Genomic DNA, 16014 nt, shown 5'->3' with positions numbered 1-16014 from the left:
AATGTAAAGAACCCGCATCATATGTTGTTGGTATTCAAGTACTGTGGGACAAACAGTAGCCTAAAAAAATCCTGACATTTAAAACTGGCTTTAGGGAAAAGGTGGTTTGCAGACAGTTTCCCAGGATCCCCTCTGGTTTTCTTTTGATATATTTTCAGGCTGAGAATAAGGCACATATACTGTCTAAAGATCAGAAGTTCATGTATTCTTTCAGTGCTATAAAGAGCTCTATGAAGAATAAGCTTTCACTTTCCAATAGGACTTTCTAAGTCAATTGCTTGCAGTGTATGAAGTAGAAAATTCACGCCAGTATTTTAAGACATGCAACAGAAACAGCTATGAATTGGCCCAAGCCTTTTTTTCTGCTGTGCTGTGTCACCTTTTTTTAGCCTAGTTTGGGGTTAGAGTTTCTTTCCTTCAAATTGCATATTCTAAATCATTTTGCAAGAAGTTTTTTCTGAAACAGAAATAAATATGTGAAGTTTGTGGCATTACATAAATTCTGAGTGATTCCCAGTAATCGTTTGCCATCTGTAAGGTTTTTTTGTTGTTCTCTTTTATCTTCTATCAATGGCAATGCACAGCAATAAATGTAGAGCTTTAGCACACAGAAATAGAGAATAAAACTGTTACATAGAAACAGTCTCATACTACAGCATCCAGCTTAGATCCCACGTGTCAGACATCCAGAGAGATTCACCCCCAGGATGTGGTTCAGGCCCATCTTGAAATGGGAGAGAGCACGTCGTTTTTATGGAAACTACATATGGTGTCATACAAACCAGACTTTGCCTTTGATTTCTGTGTGGGAATAAACATTCTCTTTAAAAGAGGAATTCTTTTCTTGACCTGACCTTTAGGCCATGATGATTATCTTCCGAGAGAAAGGCTCATTTGATACTTTACAATTTGATTACTGTTGTTTGGAAACGGGTCTTAAACTTTAAAAACAAACCCAGAGATCAGAATAAAGCAGGATGAAACTGAGCATGCATATGTTGACAACAAAATGATGCATAAAAGCCCTTGCATAGCTCAGTAGTCTTTTAGAGCCCAGACTCAGAAAAGCACTTTGGTACAGCTCTTAATGGATGCTTAAATCCCATTCACTGTCACATGTTCAGGATCCTTTAAAATACTCTATATTCTCAGCTCCTCCCGGTTTCACAGAAATGAAGAACTCCTTCTCTTACAGGATTGGACCATGGGTGCTTTATGTAAGTCGTGATGGTGTTAGCTAAAATAAGAATAATAATTCCCAGGGCTAAAATGAGATGGCAATGAAGGAGATTAGCAATCCTGCCCAGTTTTGTACAGATCTAAAATATGAAGACAGCATGTAGGATAGAAGCAAAAAGGAATTAACAGTATCTACTAAAATGTAAAAAATGTTTGTATTTGGTCAAACCAAATGTTTGTCTTGCTCAATATTCTGACTCCAACCATGACTTTATTAAGAAGCCTGGGGAAGAATGAGACAGGACAAGTTGGACTTCAGCTGTTTTCAGCTCAAGGAACTTCCTGGACTGGGTGTAATATCTGACTATTTAAAAATACTTAGCGGATTTCTCTTCTTCCTTGGTGTGTCTAATTGTCATCAAATCTTCGTAAATATTTAATACCCACAACATCCTTTGGGAAGGAGTTTCATGGCTGTGTGGAGAACCATCTCCTTTTACTTGCTTTGACTCTGGCTCCTAATAGCTTCATTTGATCTTGTCTTTTATTGGAAAGCACAGTGAACAAAGCAGAGCCCATGTACCTCACTTGGACACTCAGGATGTTGTAGCTCTTTGTTATATCCACTATGGAATTGTATGTCCTCAAAACTGAGCTAGAGTTCCATGAAGAAACCTCTGTTTTCTGTCTGTGCAAACACCAATGCAGACGGTTCTTTTAGCTTCTCTGCAGTGCCCCCATCTTCTCTCAGAACTTCTTTATACTTTGATCGCCAGTGGACCCAGCAGACTTTCTGCTCCTAAAATATTTAAAAATGTATTGTGAATTTTGATTCACAATCATATCATTTGATATGATTTAGGTGGCTGAGTTAGGAAGAGAGCTGGTTTCCAGGCTGCTTTGATGATGCAAGAGAGATGATCTTCCAAGAAGATAGTTCAGGGCGGGACCTAACTGTAGTATTCTGAAACGCTTTTTTGGAAGAGCTTTCTCTTGCCACTGCCCATGTAATAATATCTGCCTTAGAATTTGATTTCAGAACACAAATGTGCTTCTGAGGCACATTTCTCTGTTGTCTCATGTACTGCATTTTGATTTGCATTGTGTTCTTGGAGCTCATGAGCGAGACTCCTTTTGTAGAAAACTAAACTGGGAAATGTGCTCCAGAAGAGCAATGAGTATTCTCTGGAAGAGGATGCACAGGATAATCTGGAAAAAGAAGTGGGCAAGGATTTCATTTACTAACTCATCACTTTGTTGTGAAAAGGCAAAGAGAGACTTCAGGAAGTCTGTAAATCCCAGTTCTCCCTTAAAAAAATTATAAAGTAGACAGCAAGGTTAAAACATACAAAATAAACCATGGCAAAATCCAGCCAAGTCAAACAAGATATGGGGAGTATGTCTGTTCGGTTACATTTTATTTTTGTTGAATATTGTCCTATGTAAACCTATAGTAACTCTGAGAGTAAAGCTTGTCTCTGCATACTGGAGCTAATTCTTTTTTCCCACTGTACCAAAAATGTGTCTTTAAAAGAAAATTGTTGTAATAAATCCAAATATGCAAAGTGTGATTAAGGCACAGACTGAAAACAGAAGTCAGAGTTGTTTTGTACAGAACGCATGGTCTGGAATTTGGAACTTTTATTCTGGAAAATGAAACTTCTGAGAAAAGTGTCAGTAGTTCGGAAAATAGTCTGTTTTGGATGAGGAAGAGAAGTAAAACCTTGGTATTTTCCACAGAAAAAAGGAATTATTTCCAAAGCTCTGTTGCAGGAGAATTGCAATGTAAGTGTTTTAATATGTCAGCTGCCCACTTGGAAGGCTGACAAAGGCTGGGCCGTCTCGGATCGCCTTTTACACACTGTGGTAACACAGAGAGGGTCTTGCCCCCACAACTCCTGGGGACAGCTGCAGAGCTGAAATCAATAAGGATTTTCCAAGAAGCTGGAGAGGCAGCTGCTGTGTTAATTTTCCTAACAGCAAATTGAAAACTGTTTTCTCAGAAATTTCTTTTGCAATAAAGGCATTTTTCAGTGGAAAATAGTTCTGATGGAAGATTCACAATGCATTTAGTTTTTTATCTCTATTTTAGTTGTTTCTATATTGAGTCCCATACATGGGACAAAAATTTGTATTCCTCTGTTGTGTTTTGGATACTGCACATGCTCAGAAATCAGTTAGGCTTTCACATTGGCTAATTCACATATACTAAAGTTTTCCAATCAGTCTCAACTTTGAACAACAGCGATTTCTAGCAGAAATTTACTTGTGGTCTGGGTTATTACAAAGCTCCCAGTGTGGAGGTGTGTATGTTACTGTTGCACATTTTCAGGTCAAGATTTGAATTATTATTGGTAATGATGTGTGGGTGCAAATATATCTTGGTAAATATAAAGCCTAATTAGGACCAAGGGGACAGGTAATTTAAAAATCACTTTTCATTGGGGGGAAAAAAAGTCGGTCAGTTGGTTGAGTTTTTTAATGAAAAATGGTAGAGAGATTTAAAAAGAGGAATTTAAAAATGATGAAGTGGAGCGCCAAAAAAATCTGCAGCAACAATCTTCATAGGCCAGCCTGGATATGCCTTATTTTTCTTCTAAGTTTGCCATTGTCAAAAGCAAAAAAAGAACCCAGAAAAGTAGAAAACAAGAATAAACTCCAGGAAGCCTTTCTCATTTTGCAGGTAAACTTAAATTAGAGAAAACCTTTCACGTTATTTAAAGTTACCTTAAATTAGAGATTTATACAACTACATAACAATACAGTTATGAAAATCCTGTGTGCCAATTGGATTCATTTTTTTCAGGAACGTTACAGTTTATTTTAGTTCAATGAGCTACTAACTGCCATCTCCAAGATGTTTCTTTCACCTGTGAAGGTTTGGGCACGTTCTGAAGCAGCTGATGTGTGGAGCGGTGCTCTGTGCTTGGCTGCTGCCTTCCAGAGGGAACACTGAGTGGACAAGCACTCAAATTTCACTAACTACAATAACTTAGATTTGACTCCTGATGGTGAAGTTCCAGATTCCAGTCTGTCTGTATTCAAAAAAAGCTTTTTCTATGCAGCTTATTGACTAGGACAGGTAGGCTGTCTGCACCGAACGTGTTTGAAGTCCTGTTTCAGACTAGCTTGGGTCCATGGACTAAACACTCATTAGTATGTGGAGCACTTTTAAATTTGTGCTTCTGGTTCAGCTTTATGCCAAGGGAATCTCATTGGTGTAATACAAGGCTGCTCCATGTTGCAAACTAAAATACAGTAAATTGCAAATCGAAACACAATAAATGGGGACAATCAGGAGATTTAATTAAAGTGTACATTTCTGATCAGAATGAAAACACAGGCGTAGTTTCACACTTTCCTACTGAGCTTCTCTCAGATATTTGTGAATGTTGTGAATAGGACAGCATTTTTCCTGTAAAAGGCACTTTGGTGCCTTAAGGAAATATTTGTTTCCTCTCAGTGCTGTGATGTGTGTTGTTGACCAGATAGTGTTCACCAGGACACTATCTGTATGTGAAAGTAATTATTGTAAGCATAACATCTGGAAAAATGTCAAGCCCAGGAATGCACTGAAAAATCAGCAAAGGGTGCTGTGTTGTAGGGCTGCCACTTCATTTTCAGAAACATTGTAATCAGGCTCTTGTGTAATGATACCTCTCTGAAATACTTGGCATCCTTGGCTTCCAAATATCTGGAGAAATGGGAAAATGGCTGTATAAAGTAGGCAAAATAACTTAGTGCAAAAAGCCTCATCTTTCTGTTTTACAGTAGGTTGAAGTGAACAGAATATAGACCCGTGTTACTTTCTGTAGTAAAGCAATATTCTTTCATCATTGTTGGGGGGAGTGCAACAAGCAAAATACACCTTTACTCAGCTCTGTGGATTCCCACAGGAGCCTTCAAACCCAGGGCTCATAGGAGTGGCTGGTACTGCTGTTAAAACAACTGACCTAAGGCCTTGTAATGGGACCAGTGGTCTGTTTCTGTAAAACAGCTATGCATTAAATGGTAGCCTTAATGAAGATGATAATTTAAGTCCTTACAGATGTACTAGGAAGCTAAGCAACAATCATAAAATAGTTTGTCATGAACTAAAAGCATACCACAATTTAACAAATGTATCACTAAATCATTTTAATGATTATTTTAGAGTGATGGTCAAAACCAAAACAGAGCAGCACTAGAAGTACTTTCAAAAGAACTAAAATAAGAAAATTTTCAAGCTGCATGTTGTTTGTACATTCATCTGGGCCAGATAAAATGAATGAAGTAATCTGTTTCCTAAGGAAATAGTCTCCCTTTATTGAGGTTGCTGCAAAAATTATTAAATTCTTATAAAACTACCAAGTTACAGCATAAGAGTAGACTTCTTTAGCACTGGGTGTCACAGAAGTTCCATGACCCAGCATAGCAGGAGCTGAAGAAAATGGCTTGAGTCAGAACCAAGGCCAAATATACTTAAGCCTTCTTATAAAGTTTACAAAAGCTAGCAGACCCTGTCACAAAAGAGATGCCAATGTAAAGTGTGTCAAGTAGGCTGCTTTGGCCATGGTGGTTCAGAACTATTGCGGCCAGCCAGCTGCTCTGTCAAGCCGGCAAAACCCAGAATTACATGCAGTTATTGTTCACCAAAGTCTCAAGCCTGGTTGCCATGTAATAAATGCAAATGTCACTTCCACAAACCATCTAGCTGTAAAACCCAGTTCTGACTCATGGTGCTGTGTGGATAAAGCATCAACACTAACAAAGCCAGGAATTTTAATCGGACACACATCCATTCAAACTGAGCAAAGATAAGGAAAAGGCAAGTCTTCCTCCACTAATATTTCAGTTTTCCTGGAGCTGAGCAACCATAGCAATGGCAGTGGTAAGGCACTGTGAATTCTCACACTTTAGCATTTGTTTAAATAATTCAGGGCACTAGGCAGGATCCCTGACAAGATACATATTCCCCAGCAGAGACTGAGTGCATCTATTTATTTGTTCTCCAGGCAATTTTGTTTCTTCTCTTCATGTTATTGAAAAAATGAATGGGACTGAATCTCCTGTGTGCAGCAGCACTGAATTCAGTCAGATTAAACCCACATCAGATCAGAATTAGATCCATATTTTTTTCCTGTCAAACAGTCACACACTCGCCCTGCATTTGGAATTATGTGCTGAGGCAATTACCAACCTCGGTTGTGCTGACTTGTTGACTATGAACCAAGCTTAGCAACTTGGGTAGACAAGGAGTAAAATTACCAAGCATCTTTTAGTGATCTAAACTGTATCAAATTACACAGGAGGAGGTATAAATTACCATAGGATATTTACAGCCTTGTTAATAGAGTTAAAGTGAGATATGAGCTAAGAAGTGTCATTTTCTGGACAGAACAGATAAAAGGTAACTGTTTTAAAATCTGTACAGCAGTATATGTAACCAGAGAGGAAAAAAGGACTTTCCTATAAAATCTGTTATAGATCCCCAGTGACATGTAAAATTCTAGAGTTAGAATTGACCCAAGCAGACTTCAGTAGTTATGTGTGTTACAAGTCCCACAGCCACAAGCTAAATAGGGATAAAGAGCCATAGCTAAATGGAAATAAAGAGCCAAACTTAGTCTAAGATTTCCTGGTGGGTTGATGGCATCTCGGAATTCACAAGAAAATCTCAAGGAGCTGATTAATAACTTAAACAAGGCAGTTTAATACTAGAATACATACCAAAGTAAATTAATAAAGGCTTGCATTTGGATGTACCATGTTAAATTAGACTAGAAAGTAGACTCATAAATTACAGAATTATTATTAATTTTTAAATGTTTAATATATAATTGTATCTGGTGCACATTGGTCCAGAGGGCAGATTTCAATCGAATTGAATTCACTGACTAAACCTCCCATTAAACAAATCCTGAATCCCAATGTCTTCTCTGAAAGAAAATTCCTGGTTAAATTGATAGGAGATTCCACTGATTATTACCTGCCCTTTATAATTTAACTGAATACCTTCACTAGAAGATTTATCTGATAGTTTTCTTCAGTGCGATCAACAATTTTATTCATAATGGTATATTTTACTAGATCTCATGCGTATAATTATCAGTTAATGATGGAGATCCTTACTAGCATAATTCTAAAACAATGTATAGAAAACCCAAACAAAACCCACCATGCTGTTTGCTGTGATACTCTGGTTTAGCCTGATAAACAAATTCCTTATCCTACTTGGAGGATACCTCATGAAACATGTAAGTGCCCTGTATATATATGGTTCCATTATAAAATAATTTTATTTTATATGCTGATATTTATGTACGCATTTATTATACAATACTTTACATTTTTAAAAAATGAGGAGATGTGTAGTTGTCTTCAGTAGTTACGGTTGACTTTGGAGAGCTGTATAAGGGAAGTCAATATTTTGGTTTCCTTTTACAGAAGATAAGAGACCATCTCAAGGTGGTGCTATATGCAGTTGGAGAGAGTTATTATAACTAGTCTAGATTTTCTAAGTACCAGTTTAAAGTTCTGCCCAAGTGACCACAGCGAAGCATGTGAAACAAGTTTGTCATGTTCCTAGACTGGGTCTGTGCTTCTATTTTCTGTGAAAGTATTTGTTTGCTTTGAGTTTGTTTTGTTGTTTATTTTGTTTGTTTGTTTTTTAATTTGGGATTAATAGTAATACAAGTATTTGAAAGAGCAACAAGCCTGACTGTGAATTTGGGTTTTAAAAATCATCCATGCTTTTAAATCGTTGTAATTCTTTCATGGATTTACATGGACCTTGGCAGACTTATAAGATTCTGGATGTGTATACAGAACTTGGCTGAGAGTGATGAGACCAGCTATAGATGAGAGATACACTGGAAAATGAACTGACGTACAACTGTAAACATCCTTCTGGGATCATCTGCTGTGTTCGAAGAGATGTAACTGGGCCTGGGATAGTGATGGGAAAGCTAAACTTGTTCTTCCTTTCTTTGTCCTGCAGATGGAAAAATGAACAAAATTAAATGGATTTTGACATGGCCATTGATATTCATGCTCTTTTGCACCATTCCAAACTGCAGCAAACCACGCTGGGAGAGGTGCTTTATGCTGACATTTATCTTATCCACTCTCTGGATTGCCTTGTTCTCCTACTTCATGGTGTGGATGGTAAGTGCCTGTAGCAGGACTTCCCATACTGAGTAAAACACACATATTGAAATAGATAATAGATCTTTTGTGTATTTGTTAAAGAAAGGCATGTAATTGTAGTGCATTCTCTTCAGCTCATACTCTAATTATTATAATTCTAGCTTTTTTTTGCTGTTTTCAGCACAAATAATTGGGGTCCAGTAGGGTCCAGTATGGTACAGGAAGGTGCCAGCTTGATTTTCATCCAAGTAGTAAAAGGGAGTTTAAATGGAAACATTTAACTCTCAGTAACTGAGACACTTTCAGAAATTTGGCTACAGGGTCTGATACTGAAACATGCATAAAAGGCAGATGAGTGGCAAAATTTGAAGACTCAGAAGTGGTGTAAAACACCTCAGGTGGACTAGAATAATGCAAGAAAATCTTTCTTAGTGAAGAGTATTGTGATTGCTGGTATGTTTCTGTTTGCCCTGGATTGGTGAGAAACAGTGTATCAGGTGTAGATCTGTATATTGTTGATTCAGGAGCACACCTACTTGAAGATTTGAGAAGTTCCTATTGTTTCTTTCTTACCCTCTTTCAGTTTCTCAAATTTACATTTTCAGTCAGAGAAGAGGCATGAATAAGAAAGCTGCTTAAATTAGTTTCTGTAATGTAAAAATCAGCCATACTTTTGAAGTATAGAAAGTTACCTTTTCCTACACTAAAAGATGCAAAACCAAAAGTTGTATATACCTATAACTGGAAGTCAGTAGGATGTGCTGCTGAAGAATTTATATGCCCGTTTCTCCTTTTAAAGGAAAATACAGTGAAGAAACCTTTACCTGGTTTCATCCTGGAATATATATTTTCACTCTCGTAGTCATATATATATACTTCACTAGTCATGCACATGGAAGAATTTTTGTTCATCACATTCTTACCAGGAAAATGTTTTTTGGTTGGAGAACATCTCTAACTTCCTTAGATGTTCTAGGCATTTGCAGTCTGCTTTATATTTATGTTTTCTCTCATGGAAGATTGTGTTTTCTGTATACTCTTTGCACCTTTCTATACAAGTTTTGCATTGTAAAGTAATCCTCTTCTTTCTTAACATAGACTGTGTTGGAGAAACTCCTGTGCCAGCCACTCATTCTGCCTGGCATGATGGTGCCAAAGCCACGCATTCATTTCCTACCACGTGTCCTTTGCAAGACCACACTCTGTACCTTGGTTCCTTTTGTAGATGTCCCCTTCAGAAATGAGAGATGTGCTCATGAAGGCTGCCACACAACTTATTTTAAGAAACAGACAGACCTTAATACCCCGTTATCACTTGCAGCAGGAGAATCATGCCCACTCCTATTTCTGAGTCACAGCTTGCCCCTGAGAATAAGGTTTGCGAGCGGGTTCCTAAAATACACCCTTTCTTTGGCAAAGGGTCCAGTTTTCCTCATGTAAGAGACTGGCAAACTATTCCAAGAAAACAACACAGAGCCTTAAAGCTTTCCACCCTCAGCAGTCTCAGCAGGGAAGCAGCTGCCTGTCCCTGATTCAGTCTTCTCATGAGGCTGTTTCCTTTTCAGCTGCCTCTTCAGCCTTTTCTCTTGACACTTTTTCAGTCTTCTTCAGATGTTCCAGCTAAATACAGTTCCCTCTCCTTTCTAAGAGTTCTGCTACATGCTTCAGCCATTCCCTAAGCTCTCTTAAAGCTGCATCTAGACTCCCAGGGGACAATATAAACAGACTTGCTCACTTTGGGATTATATCAGGAGTCATGCAAGAAACCAATTCCTTCTTTATGTGTTGTGATAAAAAAGTTCTTTTTATCTCTGCTCCTATATCACAATATAAGTTGGCTGCAGTCCTTTTGAGAACAGAACCAGCAAGAATCTTGACATTCTTAGGAATAAAAAAAAAGCCCACAGGTTGGATTGTCTGTGCTCCTCCTTATAAGATCAATATCTCCTGTTAGAAATACAGAAAATTGAGCTTTTTATTTGCTCATAAAATGTTGAATAATATGAGCCAAAGTACTTTTCCTTTTCACAGGGTTGCTTTTAGGCTGGTTATTCCACAATTATTTAATTTGCAGAAATGGATAAGTATGCTGAGTCTAATCCTTTTAAGGTCCACACCATAAATCAAAGCTAAGAGTGTGCTGCACCTGTATTGGAATGAGGAGACTTTCCATATATGATAGGTTAATCTATTTTCCTCACTGTTCAGGTGACTGTGATTGGATACACCCTTGGGATACCAGACGTGATCATGGGCATTACTTTCCTCGCTGCAGGAACGAGCGTCCCAGACTGCATGGCCAGCCTGATAGTAGCAAGACAAGGTACTGTCTGCTGAAGTACAACTGCAGTCTTACGTACATGCTCTGTGATTTGCTTCCTCCATAAACATAATTTCTCAATGTAATTTTATTCTTATTTATCTTTTAACAAGGCCTTGAACCAGTAAAAATAAAAACCAAAATACTTATTATTGTGAACCAAATAAATAGTCACTGTCCTGTTATCTTATGCTTATTGGGACTGGCCACACCCTGGCATTCTAGACGGTCATTCAACACTCAGATATCCCGTGCACAGTATGTATCAGAGTAGAAAGATAAAAGTAGTAGACAAAACTGGAGTATCAGCTATTAAAACCTACATCAAAGAATATATGCTGACCAGCACTTGTCCATGTAAAACTTGTACTGATTTCTAGAAGACCTCTCAAACCCAGAGAAGTGAAGTTGTTTAAGTGGATCTAGCAGAAGTGATATTGCTCCAAGTATATTTCTCATCCAACTGCAGGCCACTTTTCAATTGGGACATACGAACAGCCACACTTGAAAAGGTTTTAGACGTCAGCTATGTTGTCATCAGCTTTCCAACTGCAATTGTCAAAGGCTTTCTCATGTGTCTTTCTTTAAGTTTTGATTAAGGTTCTTCACATGTTCTTTTTTACTTGAGAAATACACGTAGCCTCATCCTTTCCTGTTGTTCAAAAATATCAAACCTGACAGTGTGATCTCCTGTATGGCAATAGAATAAGAAAAGGTCCTAGTTGTATTCTTTTCCACTGTTCCAATTCCCATAGTCTTTTTTTTTTTTTTCTCACTTAGTGAGATCTCCAGCACACATCATTGGGCAAACAACAAGAATTCTGAATTGATAAATTAAGTACTCAAAAGCCCTACCTTTGTAATTTGATATAGGAGTAGTGCTATTAAATGTTGCATAATTGAAAATAATTCTATATTTAAAAGATTCCATTTTCCAGGTTGTGTTATTTGTTGAGTGCAGGAAAATCTCACAAAAAGCAGAACAAAAAAGAGTATGCAGGAATCTTGTGGAACTACCTTCACATTAAATTAGTTTTCCTTATGTAGTATTAAAGACAACTGATATTTGCAAGAACAGAAAGAAAACATATTACATTTTTAAATTAACAGACTGCTTCTTTAGAGTAGTTTTCTAGTATTAGGGAAAACTACTGTAGGGATTGTTTCCTCTGAAAGTGAAGGTATGCATTAGCTTGGCAAAAGCAGCTCCATTCTCTCAAAACTATACAGGGACTTTGTGCTACTTGAATCTGAGAGAGTTGTTTACTGATAGATTGCAGACAAATATCTAAAAAGTAAAAGTAAAGAAGGACACAACAGTAATATGGATCCAAAACATAACCTTTCTCTCAGCAACTGTCTGCAAGAAGATACTATATTTACAGTGTGGTATTGTCTGTCTCCACTCTATGTACTTGTGGGACATGTCCCTTTTATGTCAGAGTTCCTCTTCCATTCCAGCATTCCCTCTGTGGAAGTGGTTCAATAGTTAGGCAAGTGCCTAAGTGAAATTAGCAGGGGCAGAGAAGAATTCTGCCTTCCTCACATCCATTGACACTGGTGCAGAATGAGATGCCAGCCAGCGATGAGCATTCTGAGTAGATTTTGGGTAATGCCTAGGGTCTTCACCACCATTCACTCTTTTTTTTTCCTTTCTTGTAGCATTTTATTGCTCCTGAATTGAAATCATTGCTGATTAAGTCCCACACAAGTGCTTAGTATCTTTGACTACCATCTAATTGGGCTCTTTTCAGAATGATTTTTCATCATTCACATAAGATAAAGGCCATATGTCTGCATACTAAATCCAGTACATAATCTTCAGGTTCCCTGTGGTGGCAGACTACCTAGAAAAAGACATGTTTTTTCAGTTGGCATTGAACCCAGTTGCTCAATGTATACCACACACCCAGTAAAGGCTCTGCAAGAAACAAGATGCAGTTGGAGTGAGCAATTTTTACACACTTTTTTCAGAAGTCATGCAGAGATTATGGAAATTGTCTCCCTGCATCAGATTCTCCAGGCAGTCTAGGGGGGCTTGGATCAATGCAGATTATTCCACTTTAGTTTTCTCTAGTACACAGTGTAATGGTCTTATACTTTGTTTTTACCCACGAGTTTGTTTTTTGTGTGTATTTTTGTTTGTTTGTATGTTTTTTATTTGCTTTTTGTTTTTTTCTCTGCAGGCCTTGGTGACATGGCAGTCTCCAACACAGTAGGGAGCAATGTCTTTGACATTCTGGTGGGCCTTGGCGTTCCATGGGGTTTGCAGACCATAGCGCTTTTTTGGGGATCGACCGTGTGTATACTTGGCAAATCTTTAGTTTGTTCTTTTTGTCTATTTTAAAAAAATATATCTTAAAGCATGCAAATATATATATATATATATATTTTATTTTATTTTATTTTTTTTTTTAAAAAAAGATGACCTGCTGAGCCTGTTATTAGTTGCTAAAGAAGGTGTTATTTCTTTGCCGGGGAACCAGGAGTTAAGGAAGCAATTTTCCTTCCACAAGTTGTGATTAATTCCCAGTTTGTCAACTGGAGTACATTATACTGTATAGCAGAAAAATAGCACCATGGATATCTTTTCTTTCCTGTGTCATTTTCTGACTACACAGCTTCAAGCACACCTGTCTGTCTCCCTGTACCTTAGCATTTTTGTCTGTAACATGAGTATAACAGCATATCTCTCTCTCCTGAGGATCTTTTAACATAAAATCCATTATAAATACTGGTTATTTTTTATGGAGGTGGGATTACTTATACATTTGTTTTGATTCGTTAATTTTCCCTTCTTCATTACGATAAATCTGTCATGGATTTGCATGGTTTAAAATCTGTAAGTCAGTCACTATTCAAAACAGAAGGTGGAGCATAAATCAGTAAATTGATTTCTGATCTCCAAAGCGGAGTTATATGCTGAGCGTTTTAAAGGTGTCTTCTCTGATTCCCACAGGTTAAGATTAACAGCAAAGGATTGGTCTACTCAGTTGCACTTTTACTAGGATCGGTGGCACTCACAGTAAGTATTTGAGTGTTTCTAAGTATTCCAATTGCAAAATACTTATTAGGTATTTACATGTTACAGAAGGATAAAATGGAAATGCTTATTATCTCCAAAGCATTGATTCTTGTAAAATATCATTTTTCTAGCAATGCCATGAGTTGAAGAGCTACCATAGTCCTCAGTGAGGACTGAAATCTGACATTTGGTGCAAGAGGTGCTGGATACATGTAGCTCCCATTTATTTCAGTAGTGGTGTTGAAATTGTGGGATCCAGTAATGCTTTGGTGCTTCCATGTCCAGCTGCATAGCCCAGGTCTGTCTCTATGTGGGGACAAGACCCACGTATGCTTCATCACCCTTTGCCCTTGTCTCTGATTTCCAAAACCAGCCTGGACTAATCAAATACTGTAGCTAAAATCTGTAGTGAAGACTAGTCTGTGAGGACTGTGAACCTCAGAATTTTGAATAGGCATGCTAAATGTCATGCAGCATAAGACGCCTTTGTAACCCATGACTTGTTAAGTAAAACAATAATTCTGTTTCAAAAGTCAATTTTACTGGTACTTAACGTCTGATCTTGCTGACTCCCAGGAGAGCTCTGTGGGAAGAATCAAATCCCAAAGGTATCAAAATATCCACTTACACTAATGTCTTTCACTGGTTGCCTGTGGAGGCTCTGTAGAGGAGGGGATCATCACTTTTTGCACTCTTACAAAACTCCACATCATCTTTGCATGACTTAAGTGATAGAATGACCAGGGCTGTTCACTCTGCCACTAACTTCCTAATGCACCTGATATATAAGCTGTGGGAGCCTGTTCTTATCCCTAGTTGCACCATACTGTACAATGCCTGTGAAAGAACAAAGGTGCTAAGTAGACGTTTGTATCCAATGTTGTTGTATGAATGTTGGTGATTAGCACCTTGGAAAAAATGAGAGGATTATGCAGATATGTTACTATGGTAGCTGTTCATGCTTTTCTGAAGAGTGTCTTTTCATAGCAGAAGCCATATCACCCGAGTTTGAAGTGTCTGCTATTGCCTCATTTGTTCTTCTCCATACCCTGATTCACACAAGCCCTCCCAGCAAAACTCAGTGGAGAATTTTGAGCAAAACAAATAATAATTCAGAGGCACTTAACCTAATTGAAAATAGATGCCTTCATGAGGACTTCATTGCTTTGCTACCCGTAACTTGTAACTCCCCTTAGTTCTGGAGCTGAGCAGAACATTGAAGTAGGCACCTCTTCTGAAGCTGTTGAAAGAATGAACGTGAGGTGCTGGCGTGCTGCTGGGACATGAAGGGAACATAATAAATGGGACATAGGGAGAACACTGGAGGAAGAAGCATTCAAGTAGTTCAGTGCATTTCTTCAGTTCACACTGAATCAAGGAACGAATGCTGCCAGACTAGAATGTGCCCTGTGCACTGAAAATGCGCCACAGACTGAAACCGAGCACTAGGGGCCCGACTCTTCTATGCATAAAGAATTTGTTAAGGCACCTTTAACTGGATTCATTTAGTATTTTGTAAAAGGATCTTAGGACAACCGAGAGTCAGGCCAGACTTTGAGTTCTTAGTCTGGGCTTTTACATTCCTTTTCTTGATTAGAAAAATGTATGTTGTCTTTTTGATCTATAAAATACTGAGAATATATTTTATCTTCATTCCAGATCTCTAATGCGAAAGACTTATTTTTATCTTATAATGGTTGTTTCCAAAAGTCTCCTTTGGTGCTTAATTAACTAACGCTTTGTTTGCTTGCAGGTGCTTGGAATCCATGTAAATAAGTGGAAACTTGACAGGAAATTAGGCATCTACGTGTTGTTTCTTTATGCTATTTTCCTGTGCTTCTCTATATTGATAGAGTTTAATGTCTTCACCTTTGTCAACCTCCCTATGTGCCAAGACGAATACAGAAAGGAGACAGACAAATACCTCTGATGACATCTGCTGTAAATGACAGGAGGCATTTCACCTTTCTACTTACTTTCCATCAGTAATTTGAGTGTCATTCCTGCTTCATCAGCTAACAAGCACTTTTACCTGTGTGGAAGGAAAGCACACCCTTCTTTTAACATGCTAGCTCGAGGCAACCAAAGCATTTTCCTCCTCTTTGGATAGTGCTGCTCAGTCATAAAGCTGTGTGGATTTTATGCAGAACTCTAAAACAACCCGTTTCTGGGACATTCTGTTGTGGTTTTGATTCTCCTTTTGCAGACAACCAACCACCACCACCATGGTTAGCGAAAGGATGGGAGAAAAATCTTTATAGCTCTTTGGGTTTTGGCATTTATTTTCCATGGAAGAGGCAAGTTCAGAATTTTTCTTGGCTCAGTCAAACTGTCTCAGCTACAGGACCAGAAAGTCCAAGGC

At 38.0% G+C, this 16014-nt stretch overlaps 1 protein-coding gene across 1 annotated transcript in view; it reads left to right on the top strand.

The window, feature by feature from the left end:
* Positions 1 to 15582, top strand: part of SLC24A4 (solute carrier family 24 member 4) — a gene marked incomplete at both ends in the record, with an annotated part of 89061 nt that extends 73479 nt beyond the window's left edge. The window contains 5 exons of the mRNA XM_080344660.1: positions 8159 to 8325; positions 10516 to 10630; positions 12814 to 12926; positions 13587 to 13652; positions 15406 to 15582. Coding sequence (XP_080200786.1) covers positions 8159 to 8325; positions 10516 to 10630; positions 12814 to 12926; positions 13587 to 13652; positions 15406 to 15582 — 638 coding nt within the window. The remainder of the gene's footprint in view (positions 1 to 8158; positions 8326 to 10515; positions 10631 to 12813; positions 12927 to 13586; positions 13653 to 15405) is intronic.
* Between the last annotated feature and the right edge of the window lie 432 nt (positions 15583 to 16014).

Source organism: Nesoenas mayeri (genome assembly GCF_963082525.1).
Source record: "Nesoenas mayeri genome assembly, chromosome: 5".
Taxonomy (NCBI): domain Eukaryota; kingdom Metazoa; phylum Chordata; class Aves; order Columbiformes; family Columbidae; genus Nesoenas; species Nesoenas mayeri.
Note: the sequence above shows the minus strand (reverse complement) of the source record. Positions and strands in the feature narration are given on the sequence as shown.